Consider the following 15,601-nt stretch of genomic DNA (forward strand, 5'->3'; position numbering starts at 1 on the left):
ATTGTAACATCCGCGAACCGGATTTTGTGATTTTGAAAGGAGTGTCGATCGACACCCTAGTGGCATCGATCGACACCACTAATTTCTGGGTTCGGCCGGTTTGATTAATTGCCGAATTGGTTCGGTTTGGTTCAATTAAATCCCTAAATCGTGTTATAAGCGTCTAAGGACGAGTTTAAGGGTTTTTGGGAAGTTATTTGGTCGCCGCTTAGTGAAAGAAAAAGAGAAAAGAGAGAGAAACGTTCTTGAGTTTTTCTGGGCTTGTTCTTGGAGATTTTGGAGAGATCTGAGGCAGTAGAAGTGTTAGCTGTTGCTGGAAACGAAGGGGGAGCTTCTGGGGGTGTTGTTTTCCACGTTTCTCATTTCAATCTTCCTGTTCTTGAGGTGAGTGCTTGACCATGGTTGATCTAAGCATGAGATCTCTCTTGTTTGTGTGTTTTCTTTGCTGTTTGTGTTNTTTTGTGTGATTCCTTGTTATTTGTGGTGTTTGCTTGCTTGGGTACATTGTATTTGTGATTTCTAGTGAATTCCGAGATGGTTAGACGTGTTTGGAGTCGATTCTGTGTTGATTGGAATCGGAGTTCGTCGCTGAGTTTCGCGCAGATCGTGTCTGCAGAAGAGGCATCGATCGATACCACTTTTGTGGAGCATCGATCGGCACCGTCTCGAGTAGCATCGATCGGCACCATTCCAGCATCGGTCGGCACCAGTTTCTGTAGCATCGGTCGACACCGATTGAGCATCGGTCGACACTAGTACCTGCCGAGTCTTATTTTCCTGGTTTGATGTATTGATTGTGTTATTGTTGTTTGTTGACTTGGGAGTCTCATATGCTTGTGTGTATAACCCAGTAGATGGGATTATTTTATTTGGTTATCCGCGGTTATTGATTGTTGTTAGGATGTTAGTGGGTATGGGACCACTAGTAATTTAAGGTATAAAAAAAAAAAAAACGGGAAGGGTTGTTTCAGAGATCACCTTGGCTCATGTCTTTTTGTTCGTCCTCCCACTGTGTGGATTCAAAGTAACCTGATTTGACCGAGTAAGATCCATCTTTTATAGGCAACCAGGCCCAGGTATCTTGTGCTCCTCTTACACTAGGCTTTAGGAAACAGATTTCTTTTTCATACGGAGGTAAGATCTGTCTAATGAGATCAATATTCCATTCCTTGGTATTTGGTAGGAGGAGATCCGCTACCATGAGATTTTGAGACGCCTCGGTAGGTGGTCCCATTGGGGCAAGGGGTGTAGAGACATAGAGCCACGGGGTTCGCCAGATAGGGGTAGAGGCTCCAGAACCTAACAGAATGCCTAACTTGGGTTTTAGGAGGTCTCTGCCCATGCAAATACTTCTCCAGCCATTGGAAGCTGATAAGGGGACCTTGCAATCTAATATGGATGAGGAGCCGCAATACTTCCCTAGTAGTACTCGCACAAACAAGGTATGAGGCTTTTTAATTAATCTCGAACATAGTTTGGCCAGGAGTGCCTTGTTAAAATGTTTTATGTCCCTGATACCTAACCCTCCTGCCTTTGTTGTTTTTGTGATCTTTTTCCAAGCGATCCAGGACATCTTTTTCTTTTTCGTCTTTGTATCCCACCAGAACCTGGTGAGAGCTGATTGAATGCGTTTGTACAGGGATCCAGGGAGGTGGAAGCATGACATAGTGTATGACAGCATCGCTGATAGGACAGACTTGATCATGGTGAGCTTTCCAGCTGTGGAGAGAAATCTTGATGACCAGCTTAGGGCTTTCTGCTTGATACGATCAACAATCGAGGTAAATAGATCCTTTTTCTTCCTGCCGAAGAGTTCAGGTAGTCCCAAGTATTTGCCTTGTCCACCCTCCTTCTGTATGTCTAGAATCTGCTTTGCTTTTGTGCGAGTGAGGGCTGGGGTTTTTGACGAAAAGGTAATGGAAGATTTAGCTTGATTTATCTTCTGACCTGATGCGAGTTCATACTTGTGCAGGATACTTTTTAGCTTACAACAACTTTGTTGGTCAGACCGGATGAAGAACATGGTGTCGTCCGCAAAGAGTAAGTGGTTAACTCTGGGGCTTCCTTTTGCAACTTTGATGCCAATAAGGCTTCCATCCTTTTGAGCTTTCAGGCACAGACCCGACAGGACCTCACTGCAGATGATGAAGAGGTAAGGGGAGAGGGGGTCACCTTGTCTAATGCCACGCTGGGGAACTACTAGTCCTTTTGCTTGATCGTTAATCAGAAAGGAGTAAGAGACAGTAGTGACACACTGCATCAGCCAACCTATCCAGGTTTGATGAAAACCTAGTCTTTCTAGAGCTGCTTTAAGGAAGTCCCATTCGAGTTTGTCATATGCCTTACTCATGTCTGTTTTAACAGCCATAAAACACCTCTTCTCTGCCCCTGATGTTTTTAGATTGTGCAGGGCTTCATGTGTAATCAAAACATTATCCGAGATGGCTCGTTGGGGTACAAAAGCGGACTGGTTTTCAGAAATACACTCATGTAGCACAGGTTGAAGTCTTTTGGCAAGAAGTTTGGCGATAATTTTATAGTACACTGTACAGAGAGCGATTGGTCTGTAGTCCGAAACTTTCTGAACTGTTGTCGTCTTTGGGATGAGTCTAACATGTGTATGGTTTATTTTCTGTGGTAGGGCACCAGAGATGAAGAAAGTTTGGATCTCTGCCACAACGGCATCACCTACTGTACTCCAGTTGGATTGGAAGAAGCTCGCTGAGAAGTCGTCGGGTCCTGGGGCCTTGTCAGCATGGATGTCGAAACAGGCGTTCTTAATCTCAGTCGGGGATGGCATGGCTATGAGCATCTTATTCATTTCAGGGGTAATGCACGGGTTGAGGGCTTCAGTGACCACACTTCTTCTTTCCCCTTCTTGTGAGGTAAAGATTTCCTGGAAATAGTCAGATATGTTTTTAACAATCTCACATTCCTCATAAACTTTGGTTCCTGTGGGCGTTTCTAACACTGAAATGTTATTTATGGCTCTTCGTGCTTTGGTTGCTGCATGGATAAAGCCCGAGTTCTTATCCCCAAGGTGAGCCACAGTTGTCTGCTGCGTTGCTTCCAAAACTCTTCCTCCTGTTTGTATGCTAGAGTGAGTTGCTGATTGAGGGTGTCGATAGTAGTCTGACTAACATCATTATCACACATAGCTTCTTCTAGTTGGTCACTGAGTGAAGAAATCTGTTCTTTTCTGTTTAGAATTTGTTCTTTACTCCAACTGATAATTGCAACTCTACACAAATGCAGGCGGTGATCTATGGGGGCAGTAGGTTTTGAATTCCAGACTTGGAGGATGAGATTGCTAACTTCGGGGTTGTCCTTGAATCTTCTATCATATCTAAAGAGACCCTTGTGGTGTTTTTTGACAGGTTCAAAAGAGGTGACTAGAGGGCTGTGGTCAGAACCTTCAAATCTTAATTATTCACTTCTTCCGGAAGGGTAAGCCATAACCCAATCACTGTTAGCCATAGATCTATCCAACCTGCATCTAACCACATGTGAGTGTCTTCTACCTCGCCAGGATAGGAAATTTCCAGTATGCTTCAGATCGTAGAGATCACAGGTGGACATGAAGGATCTAAGGTCCGTGAAGGAGCCCTCGGATCGTACAGGCCCTCCTACCTTCTCATCGCTACAGATAATATCATTAAAGTCACCTGTGATGAACCAGGGTCCTGAGCGAGATTCAGCGAGGTTTTGGAGTTCATTCCATACATGTATGCGACCTGTTCTCTCAGGTTCACCATACAAAAAGGTAGCATATAAACTCCTACCTTTTGCTTCTATTCTTGTGTCAATGAAGTGCTGGTTAGAGCTTAAGATTTCTACACTCAAATTTGATTTCCAGAATAGAGCAAGGCCTCCCGAGGCTGGGGAGGGTGGGGGAACCAGGAGATGGCTGGGATAATCAAGCCATTGGAGCGTATTAAGGACTGTCTCATTAGGGTTTTTTGTCTCCATCAAAACTAGGACATCAGGGAAGATTTTTTTCCTAATCTCCCTTAATCTTTGAACTGTTATGGGGTTCCCCAATCCACAACAGTTCCAACTCACCACCTTTAAGGAAGAGGGGTTGGCGGTTTCTGAAAATCCGCCTTCTGTCTTTTACTTGCAGGGAAAACTGAGATCTTTGGGACAGGGGTGGTCGTTTGGCCTCGTGTGGAGGGACTCGTATGACTCAATCCATCATTATGTTCTAGGGCTTGAGGGAGAGTAGGGGTACTTCGGTTTGATCTAGCGGGTCGGAAGAGGTCTTTGAGTTCTTTCTGTGAGAAGGTCTAGAGGGGCCTGACCGGGTTGGAGCGTTTGAGGTACTTGCTTTCCTTGGGGACCCCTGTGTAAAGTTCCTCTTCTGAGTTTTAGCTCCCAGAAGTTTTTTACTAACTTTTGCTGTTTGTTTTTGTGATGGAGGGCGCCCCTTCCTCGTTTTGGTGATCCAGCACTGAGTTTTCTAGGGGACAAAATACTCTCCAGTGTTACTTGATTGGAGACTTGGTTAGGTTGTGCTTTTTGGACCTGAGAATCACCTAGATTTGCTGCTAGGATGGACGTTGCAGTTGTCTCCACCATATTATATGCCTCGCTTTGTAAGACTCTTACTCGTCGTGCTGCACTCTCAGCCGGATCCGGGTGGGAGATGTATTGTATTGTGACCTCCTGTAGGTCATTTAGAATTTGATCTCGGGAGGGGGGAGGGCCCTCTGGTCTAGAGTTGGTAGGATTCTGCTGAGTGGGGAGGGGAGCAAACACTTGAATATCCTGAGTATTCTCAACTCGCTCTAGGGGGGGTCTACGTGCTCTTGAGGAGACAGAGGTTTCTGCTGGACTTTCCGCGGATGGTGTTAGTTTTTCTCTCCACATGGAGGTATGTGTTAGCGGGTAAGGAATGTAATGTTTACTCCTACGAAGATAAGAGTGATCATCCCTACTGACTGAAGCAGTTTGTCTTTCTCTTGTAGAATGGTTCTCATAGTGAGGTCTAGAGGTCCGATAGGTGGTTCTCGCACCCGAGAGACTAGATGATCTGGGGTTCATGTCATCGAAGGATCTCTTTCGCGGGGGGGGGGGATTCTGGTGAGATCTAACTTCCTGGGGAGTTGCACCTCGAGGGGGCAGGAACCTGTCCTGAGGAGTATAATAGTTTCTTGAGACAGAGTGTTGAGCAGAGGTAACTTTGTCTTTTTGTACCGTCAGGATCTGGTCCTTTTGCAAGTCACGAAGACCTGGACAGGAGGCCCTATCATGTGTGAGGCGCAGGCAGTGGTTGCAGTGGTTCTTTAGGTTTCTGTATTCCAGGCAGAGAAGGGCCTCACTACCATCTGCAAACTCCTCAATGGTTGCCATTGTGAGGGGTTCCAGTCCATCAAGTAAGATTTTTACTTGAACCGATGAGGAGGAGATATCCCATTCCATGATTTCTCCTAGTGCTTTTCCAATAGATTTGACCATTTCAGCTTTCCAGAAATGTTTTGGTAGGCCCCGTATCTCGATCCAGAAAGGAATCTTGGAGGGGAATGTTGGGGAGATAACTGGTTCCCATCTCTGAATGATTACCATCCAGAGGTCAAAGTGATAGGGTCTGTTTTCCAGAACATGGAGGATATCCTCTTCTGCTTCAAACTTGAACTGGAAGACACCTTGGCCAAGATATGCGCCTTCCGCTTTCCCATGAAGATTCCAACGATTTAGAAGAAAGGGGAAGAGGGCCCTCATTCTTTGCCCAGCAGGGTTTGTGAGGCGACCTATTAGAGTGAGGGAGTTCTCTTCAATCAGGTCAGCTGTGTCAAGGTCCGGGGCTCGAATTCTCTTTCTAGGGGGTGATGAGAAGCCTCGAATGGGTTCCTTTCCTTTGAGATGGTATGGGATACGGTTCGACATGTTGTTTTTGCTCAGGATTGAGGGGTGAATGGCAGGAAAGAGTCAGAGCGGGGGAGAAAGTTTGTTTTTGAAAAAACGGAGGGCTTTAAAGGTTTCGAAAGGACTGTTGTGGGGGAGTAAATGCAGTGGAGAGTCACAGTAAGCTCCGATTAAGCTCTAAACCAACCTCGAAAGTTAAGATTTGCTTTGATGGAGAGATTTGAAAAGTTTGGAAGTTGAACGCACACTTTAACCGTTAGGACCGGCGGGTAAAGAAGTTACTTTATTCTTACTGGTGGAAAGGAGTGGGTAAGATCTGGACAATAGACTTCCTCATGGCTCCTCGGGGAGTGTGCCTGGGAGAGAAATTACTAAGATTCAGATCTTTGCATATGTAACATGCAATTTTCATTATATGAGTTGATATATTATATAAATAAGACTTATAACCCGAAAGAGAGGGTTGTCAGTTATCAACGGTTATTAAATCTAGAATGAGAGAGCTTTGAACTGATATTAACTATTTTTCTAAAATAACAATGTTGGATTATTTAGACCATTATACTACTACCTCTGTTTCACAAAGAGTGTCATTCTGGAAGTTTTCTTTGTTTCACAAAGACTGTCACTTTGTATTTTTAATGTGATTTTTAACATCAAAATTTCTAATTTACCTTTAACCCAAAGCTTTTTCTATTAAATTTCAATAATAAATTACTCATTAAATAAGGGCATATATGCATAATTCAAGTTTTTCTTAATTTGTGTGTAACTGGTCAAAATGACACTCTTTGTAAAACAGAGGGAGTATAAACTTAATTTTAGCTTTCATTTTTTTCTTTTTTCGTGTGGGTTACTGAGGCGGAAAAGGTTTGGTCTGTTTATTAGCTTAACAAGTAGAATTGGTCAATCTTTAAAGAAGTAAAATTATAAAGGACTGTCTATTAGAGTTATAAGGAAAAATCAAACCTTAAAACTATCATTTTATCAATGTTGTGATGTGTTGTATGACGTATGTAGATATAGGGTTTTAAATTACAAAATGACAACTATTGAATGAAAGAATTTTCATGTGATGGATTATTATTCAAAGCAGAATGAAATCTCACAAGCTGTCAAGGTATATTCAGTTGTTACACACAACATGCAAAAAGAATAAAAGAATTAAACTAATTGAGTGGACAATGACAAGTTTATATGTAACTTAATTTAAAAAAAAATTCAAGAATTTTATGTGTATTGGATGATATATCATGGTTTTTATGGTTTTTAACCATGATATAAATGTGTTTTTTGAGTTTTTGATTTGTTTTCTAAATTGTTTTTAAGTCTTTATAGGATTAGGTACTCATTGACATAGATGAAACATAATGGAACTAAATAGGATGATTTGGAGCATAATCAAAGCATTAAGGCTGATCTACGAAGGTGGGAGACGAGTTCAAGAGAATACATCGACCGATGCAACCACATCATCGATCGATGCAGTTCCCAAAAGCCGAATCGGAAGTTTTCCCACAAGCTTTAGAAGATTTACAAAAGTTACCCAAGCTTTCCATATTTGCAATTAAGGCCCAAGACGTGTTTCACAGTATATATAGGATTTTTATGGTCATTGTTTAGACCTAAATTTTATTCTAGCAAGTTTGATTCTAGCAGCTTTAGCTTTTTGAGAGATATTGAGAGCTTTTGGGAGAGACAGATTTGATTTCATCTGTAGAGAGAAGATTTTTAAACTCTCTTCTTACTACTTGATATCTATTGCTTATTATTCAGAAAAGATGTTTTATTCTTCATTGAATATGTCTGAGTAGTTTGCATGTTAGGTTCAAGGTTTTTCACATAATTTTTTTATGGTTTATTATATCTGTTATTTTTAGGATTCATTATCTTTTGTGATCTTCATCAGAGGTTGTTCTTCATATTAATTCTTGACTGATCACCTAGAATTAATAACATAGGAAAATAAATTGATATGAGAATATAATTGATTTTCTTGATAAAACCTTTTGGTGAGCAAAATTACTTCTTGCAAAGAGATTTGATTTAGTAATTTTGTGAACACAGTGAGAACTGATTTATTTTACAAAAGAGTTTAGAGTTCTAGATCTGATTTTAAATTGCTTAAATCCTATTAATTTATTGATTTAATAATCTGTAATTTCTTGAGAAATTCCCTAGGCCTAGCTCTTTGATCCTATGAATTTACAACAATTTCTAATTCTGTTTTGCATTGTTTTTAATTTAATATTTTGATTTAGCATAAATAAAATATTAATAATTCTATTGTGTGATCTAAAAGTTTCTGTGGATTCGACTCTTAGAATATTACAACTGCAAAACTGTTATTACCATTAGGGTATTATAATTTGAGCATATCACTGGAACTCGATCATTGTTATTTTTTGGTTATGCAAAACCCATGTGATTTAGCAGAATAAGGGTGGCTAAGAGTGAAATTGTTCCATGTAAATCGATTAACAACACTGGCTTTAGGATTACTATGGTTTATCTCACTATTTGATTAAAATACGATTTTCTTTTGTGTGTACGAATTATAAATAACTAGAAAGGTTTGAAAATTTGTTAGAGGGAAGGTGTCTACGAAAAGTTTGATGTGGATATGTTCGAGCATTATGTGTTATATTATCGAATAAAACAGATATGAAAAAAAAAAAAAAAAATCTCTCTTGCTCCTCTCAAAATTTTTCTAAGTATATGAAGAAATAGGTTACTTCACTGATGTATACATTATTTTTCATCAAATCAGAACAGTTTTGGCTAAAACTATCTCCAACTTTTGTTGAGCGAATATATACGTCATGGACTCATGGTCCAAACTAGTGCTCCAATTTTAGAGTGAAGGGGAGAGAGGCTCTGACGTAAATTTATGGCCCCCATTATTTGATCCTTCCACGTTGTCTTTGTGGTAAAAGTAAAACTATCTCAGAACTGCGCAAATGTACACCAATTGTCTCGTAAGATATAAATATTTTTATCTTGTGAAACATATTTGGTTTTTTATTTAAAAGGATGAAATATATCCCATCGAACTTAGGTTGAACCAAAACACTTTCCGGTTCCTTGGCTTTCACTAAAAAGCTGGTTTGATATGTATCTTTTACTAAGTACCATTCTGCTCTATATTTTCATACTAAATTAAATCTATATAGTGATATTAGTAAAATTTATGAAAAAACAAGAAATTAAAATGGAACAGTCTTGATAATAAAATTAAAGGTTATGTTTGAGACTCCATACTTGTAATATGTTCTTTTCTTTTCTTCTTTTTAATTTACTGTTTTTTTTTTGTCAAAATTTAATTTATTGTCCAAAATATTGAAATGGGAGTACTTCCAGTATAACACTTATAATACTTTTGCGACGGACCATTCAAAAATTCAATAAAAAGAAAAAAATCATGCGGCTTAAGAACAATTAGCATATTTCAATTGTTTCTGGCGATAGCGATAGACTTCCATGATTTATGATTAGATTTGTTCCGGCGAGAGGCAAAGAAAAGGAGTACTAAATTTGTTCCAATAGAATTTTAAACTTTGAAGTAAAGAAAAGTCCTAGGTTCAGATTTATTTTTATGTAGTTGGTCACATTTAAAAAATAGAATAAGAGATCGGATACGATTGTTATTTCTGAACGAATATAATACACCTTATTTCATTGATAAAACTTGTAAGAAATTACAACAAGTAGATAATGATATAATCAAAAGAGGAGTTTTAAAACAAGAAACAAATGAAGTTATGATAAGAATCTCAATTTGAAATGTGTTATCTCTAGGCACATTGGAAACCAGATGGAACCTTCTTGCCACAATGGTTTAGGACAAGACTCAATGAAATGGGAACATTAAGGTTGATACCAAGAAGATTAGCCTTTAGGGCAGTACAAAGACAGACGGCGGCTTCAAGATCAACTAGACCATTGATGAGGGCGCAACATTGGGAGGTTGGTGGTAGAGAAACCTTAACCAAATCCAACACATTAGCACACACCTTGAGTTTAAGAGCGTCTTTACATGTGGCTTTGTGGGGAGACGATGGTGAGGGCTTCTTGGGGTAGCTCTTGGACGGTGGTGGTGGACAAGGGACGGAAGTCGAGCTGGCTAAAGTTAAGAAGATGACATTGAAGAGGAGGAGTAGAGCAATCTTAGAATAAGCCATTGATGAAAAAGCAAAGTTTCAATAAGAATATTTTAAAAGGTACAAGAAAACCCTTAATTAAAACCTTTCTTTCTTTATCAAGCTTGTGATGTGTTGTGTGAAGAAGAGATAGTCTTAGGGTTTCTATAGGTGAAGATCGAGATTGGCTTGTGTGTTTTAATATTACAATTTTACGAGTGGCAACGAAATGAATTAATTCGATAAAATATTGTTTGTTTCTATGATACGATGGATAATTAATAAGATTTGGAATGATTGTTCTTACAACCTGTCAAGAAATATCAAGTTACATGCAACATGCACAAAATATTAACTAAGTGGAGAAAGACGAGCTTACAACTTAAATCTAAACCGTAAACAAATAATGGATTTTGGAGTTAAATGTGTTCTGCAATTCGACTTTTGTTCTTTTGTGGTTACTGAGTTGTGCAAATCCCATTTGTTTACATAGAACGTTCATGTGATTTGGCCAATCTGATGATAATGTTTTTTTTTTTCGTTTTTTTTAGATATTCGGATAATAAATATAGACTTTGATATTAGAATTTACAAATGGTGGCTACAAAATGAATCCAGTATAAATCGATATGTAGTTTCCGATTACCAACACAACAACACTGGCTATATATTGGATACACGTCCAAACTATCCAATAGAACAAACCTTGGCGTACATTATTCTTTCAGTATACACCTCCTTTGGTAATACTCCTACGTATTTCTTTTTCCTTATATATAAAGCTTGTAGTCTTCCTTGCCAAAGCTAGCCTTTCTGTTATCAAAGTCACCATCTACTCGCATCGCATGCATGTGGCAAGTTTGCTTTATCGCTCATGACTTCGAATTATGGAGATCTTCCGTCTTAAATATCCTATGCATCCAGCGAGAAAGCCTGCCTAATAATTTTAATAGAACGACTGGGCCGCTTTGGCCCAAATACTGCAAATTGATTTTCGGTTTTTCTCTTAAATGCTTTTTATTAAAGAACATGAAAGGAAAGTTGTGATACAAACATATTGCCCTAAATTTCCGCATTTGATCATTCTGACCAATCAAGATTGACATATTTTTTCAAAAAAAAAGAAGGCAAAGAAAAAATAAAATTTCATTTTTTCTTTTAGCTTTGTGGCGATTGAAAAGGTTTGGTTTGTCTTTAGGGCATCTCCAACCCCCCACTTTATTTTAGAGTCAAATCTTTATTATAGAGCAACATTTACTCCAAACCTACTCTATATTTTACTTTAAAATAGAAAAAATAATATGATTGCTCTATATATAGAGCAACTCTATTCTCACCTCTATTTTTTTACACTAACTCTATTATAGAGGTGAAAATAGAGTAATACATTGGAGAAAAACAGTGCTTTATTTTTTAATTACTCTATTTTAGAGAAAAAAATAAAGAAATACACTGGAGATGGTCTTAACTCTTAATCTAACAAGTAGAGATATGTGGCCTTCCAAGTATATCATAATTTTCTTATAACAGTATTCTCATAAGACACGTTAGAAACATTTTGTCTCTTGTATCAACGACCATGGATTTGATGTTTGTAATAATGAATTTGCTTTTGCTGAAATGTGTACGAGTTCAGTGTTTCTGATGACTAGCAACCTAACTAACATTTTTTCAAACTTATTACAAATCTTAATGGAAACATTTACACCAAAATTATCAAAAATAAATACTACATATTTACAACAAATGGTATGGCATATCTTGTAAACATATACTGAAACAATGTTAGTATATTTTACTAGCGAATAAATAAATGAATTTATCTCCTATTTAAACCTCAATATACAAGTATTTGGCTTTTTTGGATTGGCAAATAAGAGTAACATATTTGTTGCAACAAGCTTTATACCTTTTCTGATTTATAGAGTAAAAATTTCGTTGGCTACAATAACAATCTTAAAAATATGTTAACGTTCTGGAAAGGAGAAAAAATAAAAATTCCTTAAACAAAACAATAGGTCATGCATGATTCACTTTTGTGAATCCACTAATGAATTTGTTGGCTGGACTAAAATATGTTAATTATCTTGACGAAAATATCACATTTATAAACTTCGATAGGTTGGTCCAAAACTATAGAGTTTTAAATTTTAATAAATGATAAGAATAAGGTATGTGGTGGTGCGGCCGTCATGAACACAGTGTACTATTTCTTGTGACCTCTCGTTTTCTGTTTTGTCCAGTATTCACCATTTATTTGTTATCTTATCTAATTAAATCATTTTTTTTAGCTCCAATCCTTTTTTTCTCTTCATTCACTTGTTTGTTCTAAAATCAACAGCGTGTAAACGCGGGAAAAATGACGGCAGATTAACAATAACATTATTCGACGTCGGCTGTTCCTTTTTATGTTATTTTTCACGTCTAAACGTAAAGCATAAGAATCGAATCTACTTGATAGTTTCTGTCTAACTACAATTTTACGAATTTTGTTTATTATAGAATTTGGATTCAGTTTCTATTTTTTTTTTCTAGAAATATTTTGGTTAGATGAGAATCTTAATTTAAAATTTATATTTTTTAGTATTTTTTTTTTCTTTTTCAATACTACTTTTCGAAAGATGCAATTCGACCGAAATATAGTTTTTGAAAATATTAAACACTAACTCATCATCACTTTTTGCAATTGTTCTTTGTCGTATATTTATTCAAATTGTGCTTTGGGAATATAGTTTTTTCCAGCTACAATCATAACTTTTACTATGTGTTATAATTTTAAATCTAGAAGAAAAAAAATGGTGGTAAACTACTACTTAGACTAGGTTTAAAAACAAACGTGATGGAAAAAAAACTGAATAAGATTTGGTCAAACAAATATAGTTTTAGGAGAAAAGTCGGTCAACTAAATTAGAAAAAGATACGGTTGGTCATTGTCTCTTTAAATTCCGAAAGCAACAGACAAAATTGCGGAAAGATGCAAACACACTTGTAGTAATTACCATGTTTTGTTTCTTTAAGTAAGAAGTTGTTCAGAGTTTTGAGTTTGACCCGTAATTTTCTTATTTTGAGTTCAAATGTTAGTGTCGTCATTACTTCTAACTATTTCTCGATTCGTGTATCCGTAAAAGTACCGTTTGATAACAAGTACACAGTCTCATGTACTCATTTTTGGAATTAAAGTCTAGAATAAGTTAAATTGGATTACCATTGCCAGCATTTAATTCCTTCAATATTTTTTAAGTAACTCTATTAGTAGACACGGAATAATGTAAATCTGGAATTAATATTCGTTATTGCAGATTTTTACTCAAAGAAAAAACGGATATCCAACCAATGTATACAAATATGATAGTGAAATAACAGATAAAACGGAAATGGATACAAATACGGATAATGCAAGTGTTGGGTTTGATTATGAAGGATAATATTAATGGGTTTACGAGTCCAAGACATGTCTAATTGGTTATTTCATTTCTTTAATAAATTCTGGGAAACTTCAATTTTTTCACAAAAGGAAAATCAAATAAAGAAATATTTAAAAAAAACTTCTGATGACTTGGTCGTTATATACCCCATAACAACAACGAGGTTGGTAGTTGCTACCACTATGTATGTTGTTGGTCCAGTAGTAAATCCTCTATTAGAATTGCAATAACTTACATTTAAAACTAACGTAAGTTCCATACTTGCATGTTATTGCTTCATACATATATATTGGTTGATTATCCGTATAAAGTGTAAACGCATACATGTTTATACTCTATAGGAATAGTGTTTTCTAAATGATCTAAATGGCAAAAGGGTGTGATTGGTCAGACGGTTGACTTGACACTTGAGGCCAGAATGTCCATGTCTCCGCATCATCCTTATTAGCTGTTAATTGGATATTTCTTATGTTTGAAGTCATACTGAGTTTCTCCCATATCACCTTCGTTAATATGGCATATAAACATGACACTTGGATCCATCAATAACTTAAAAAAACTAATATGACATATAGTTTACGGTCCATCTATTGGTCCCATTGACTAATTCACAACTTATTTTTATATACACATGTCAGAACCCATATCTCAAAGATTCCAAATCAAAAACATTTAATTCTTATAAATAATATTATCTAAATTACCACTTCCTAACTGGATAATGCACATCTATGATATATTGTTTCCGACTGGATATCTATTGCATTAATATATAGAGTCACCATATAAAAAATATCAAGCACTTGGGCAGGAAACATATATATTATATACCACGTACAAGCTTAATAATACCAATATAGTTGGTGATTTATTCCTTAGTGGATTGGTAAAACAACATGACCTTTAACATCGGCTGGTCCATAATAATTAACCATAAATTCATAGATGATGTCATATTGAATACAATATATATATATATATATATTTTTGGTGATATATTGAATACAATATTATTATGTGAGCAAGATATGTAATATATCATTTGTGCACAAATCAAATATATTAAAATAGTCTATGAAGATACTATGAAATGAGTATATTTTTGATCTCCAAATCAAAGTTGGATAATTAACTAAGATTTAGACGAAAGTGACATATATTTTTTCAACGTTCAAATGTATTATCGTTTTGTCGTTAAAGGGAATGCGATTTTTCAGAGAATATAGAAAAAACTATAAAAAAAATGAAAATAATAATTTAATTATAATAATGTGGCAATCTGTTAAAAAATAAAATGCAAATTAATCTCACTAATATTATGTCAAATGCAAGTGATAAACCATATGAAAAAAAAAGATATAAATGATACTACTATGCAATAATAAACTAAAAGGTATGTTGTGAACAATAGAAGGTCAAATAAAACAAAACAAATAAGGCATTAAAGAACGTCCACGTTATTTATTGTCATGTCATTCAAATATGTAGGTTTTAAAACTTATAACAACAACAACAAGTGAATATTTTTTGGGTGGGTCTAGTCGAATATTCTAACCACTACACAGATTTGGAAAGCTAAAAAAAATGTCCTAGCAGAACCGGTTATAGAGTAGCTAAACCGGAGGATTGAAATCGGTTAATGAAGCCGAGCCATATCGGTATAGCTTTCGTTTTCGCTGACTTCACAAAACTAATCATTATAAACAAACCTAACTCATCACAGTTTATTTAAAAAGTAAACCAAAAAAACATAAAAAGTGAAATTAAACAATGGACCAATGGGTTTCGGTTGGGATAATAGCTTTAACCGGGAACCGGAAAATCCGGTGACCTCACCACCACCACCCACAGTAACAGTAACCAAGAAAAACAATTGTCTTCCCAATGCACCTGCCACGTGTAGAAAGACAGTACAGAAGTGTCACCACGTTTCGGCTTTCTGCCATTTAAATGACTTTAATACCCTCCGTAATGACGATAATTTACTGTTGAAGGAAAACGCAAGATGAGTGAAAACGCCGTTTTAAAGGGTTGGCAGCGTTTGGTTGAACCACCTAACAACCACCACTTTCCTTCACACTTATAGTTCCTTTTTTAAAAATTCTTTTTTTTTTATTTGTTGGGAATCTTATTTCTTTTCTTTATTAGGCATTTGGTCTTATAAAATTGTTA

At 36.5% G+C, this 15,601-nt stretch overlaps 1 protein-coding gene across 1 annotated transcript; it reads right to left on the reverse strand.

The window, feature by feature from the left end:
• LOC104771959 (14 kDa proline-rich protein DC2.15-like) lies at positions 9,597–10,153 on the reverse strand. Its single transcript, XM_010496593.2, has one exon. The coding sequence runs from the start codon at positions 10,044–10,046 to the stop codon at positions 9,660–9,662; it is 387 nt and encodes a 128-aa protein (XP_010494895.1). The 5' UTR covers positions 10,047–10,153; the 3' UTR covers positions 9,597–9,659.

The sequence above is a fragment of the Camelina sativa genome, chromosome 20 (assembly GCF_000633955.1).
Source record: "Camelina sativa cultivar DH55 chromosome 20, Cs, whole genome shotgun sequence".
In the NCBI taxonomy this organism is placed as follows: Eukaryota; Viridiplantae; Streptophyta; class Magnoliopsida; order Brassicales; family Brassicaceae; genus Camelina; species Camelina sativa.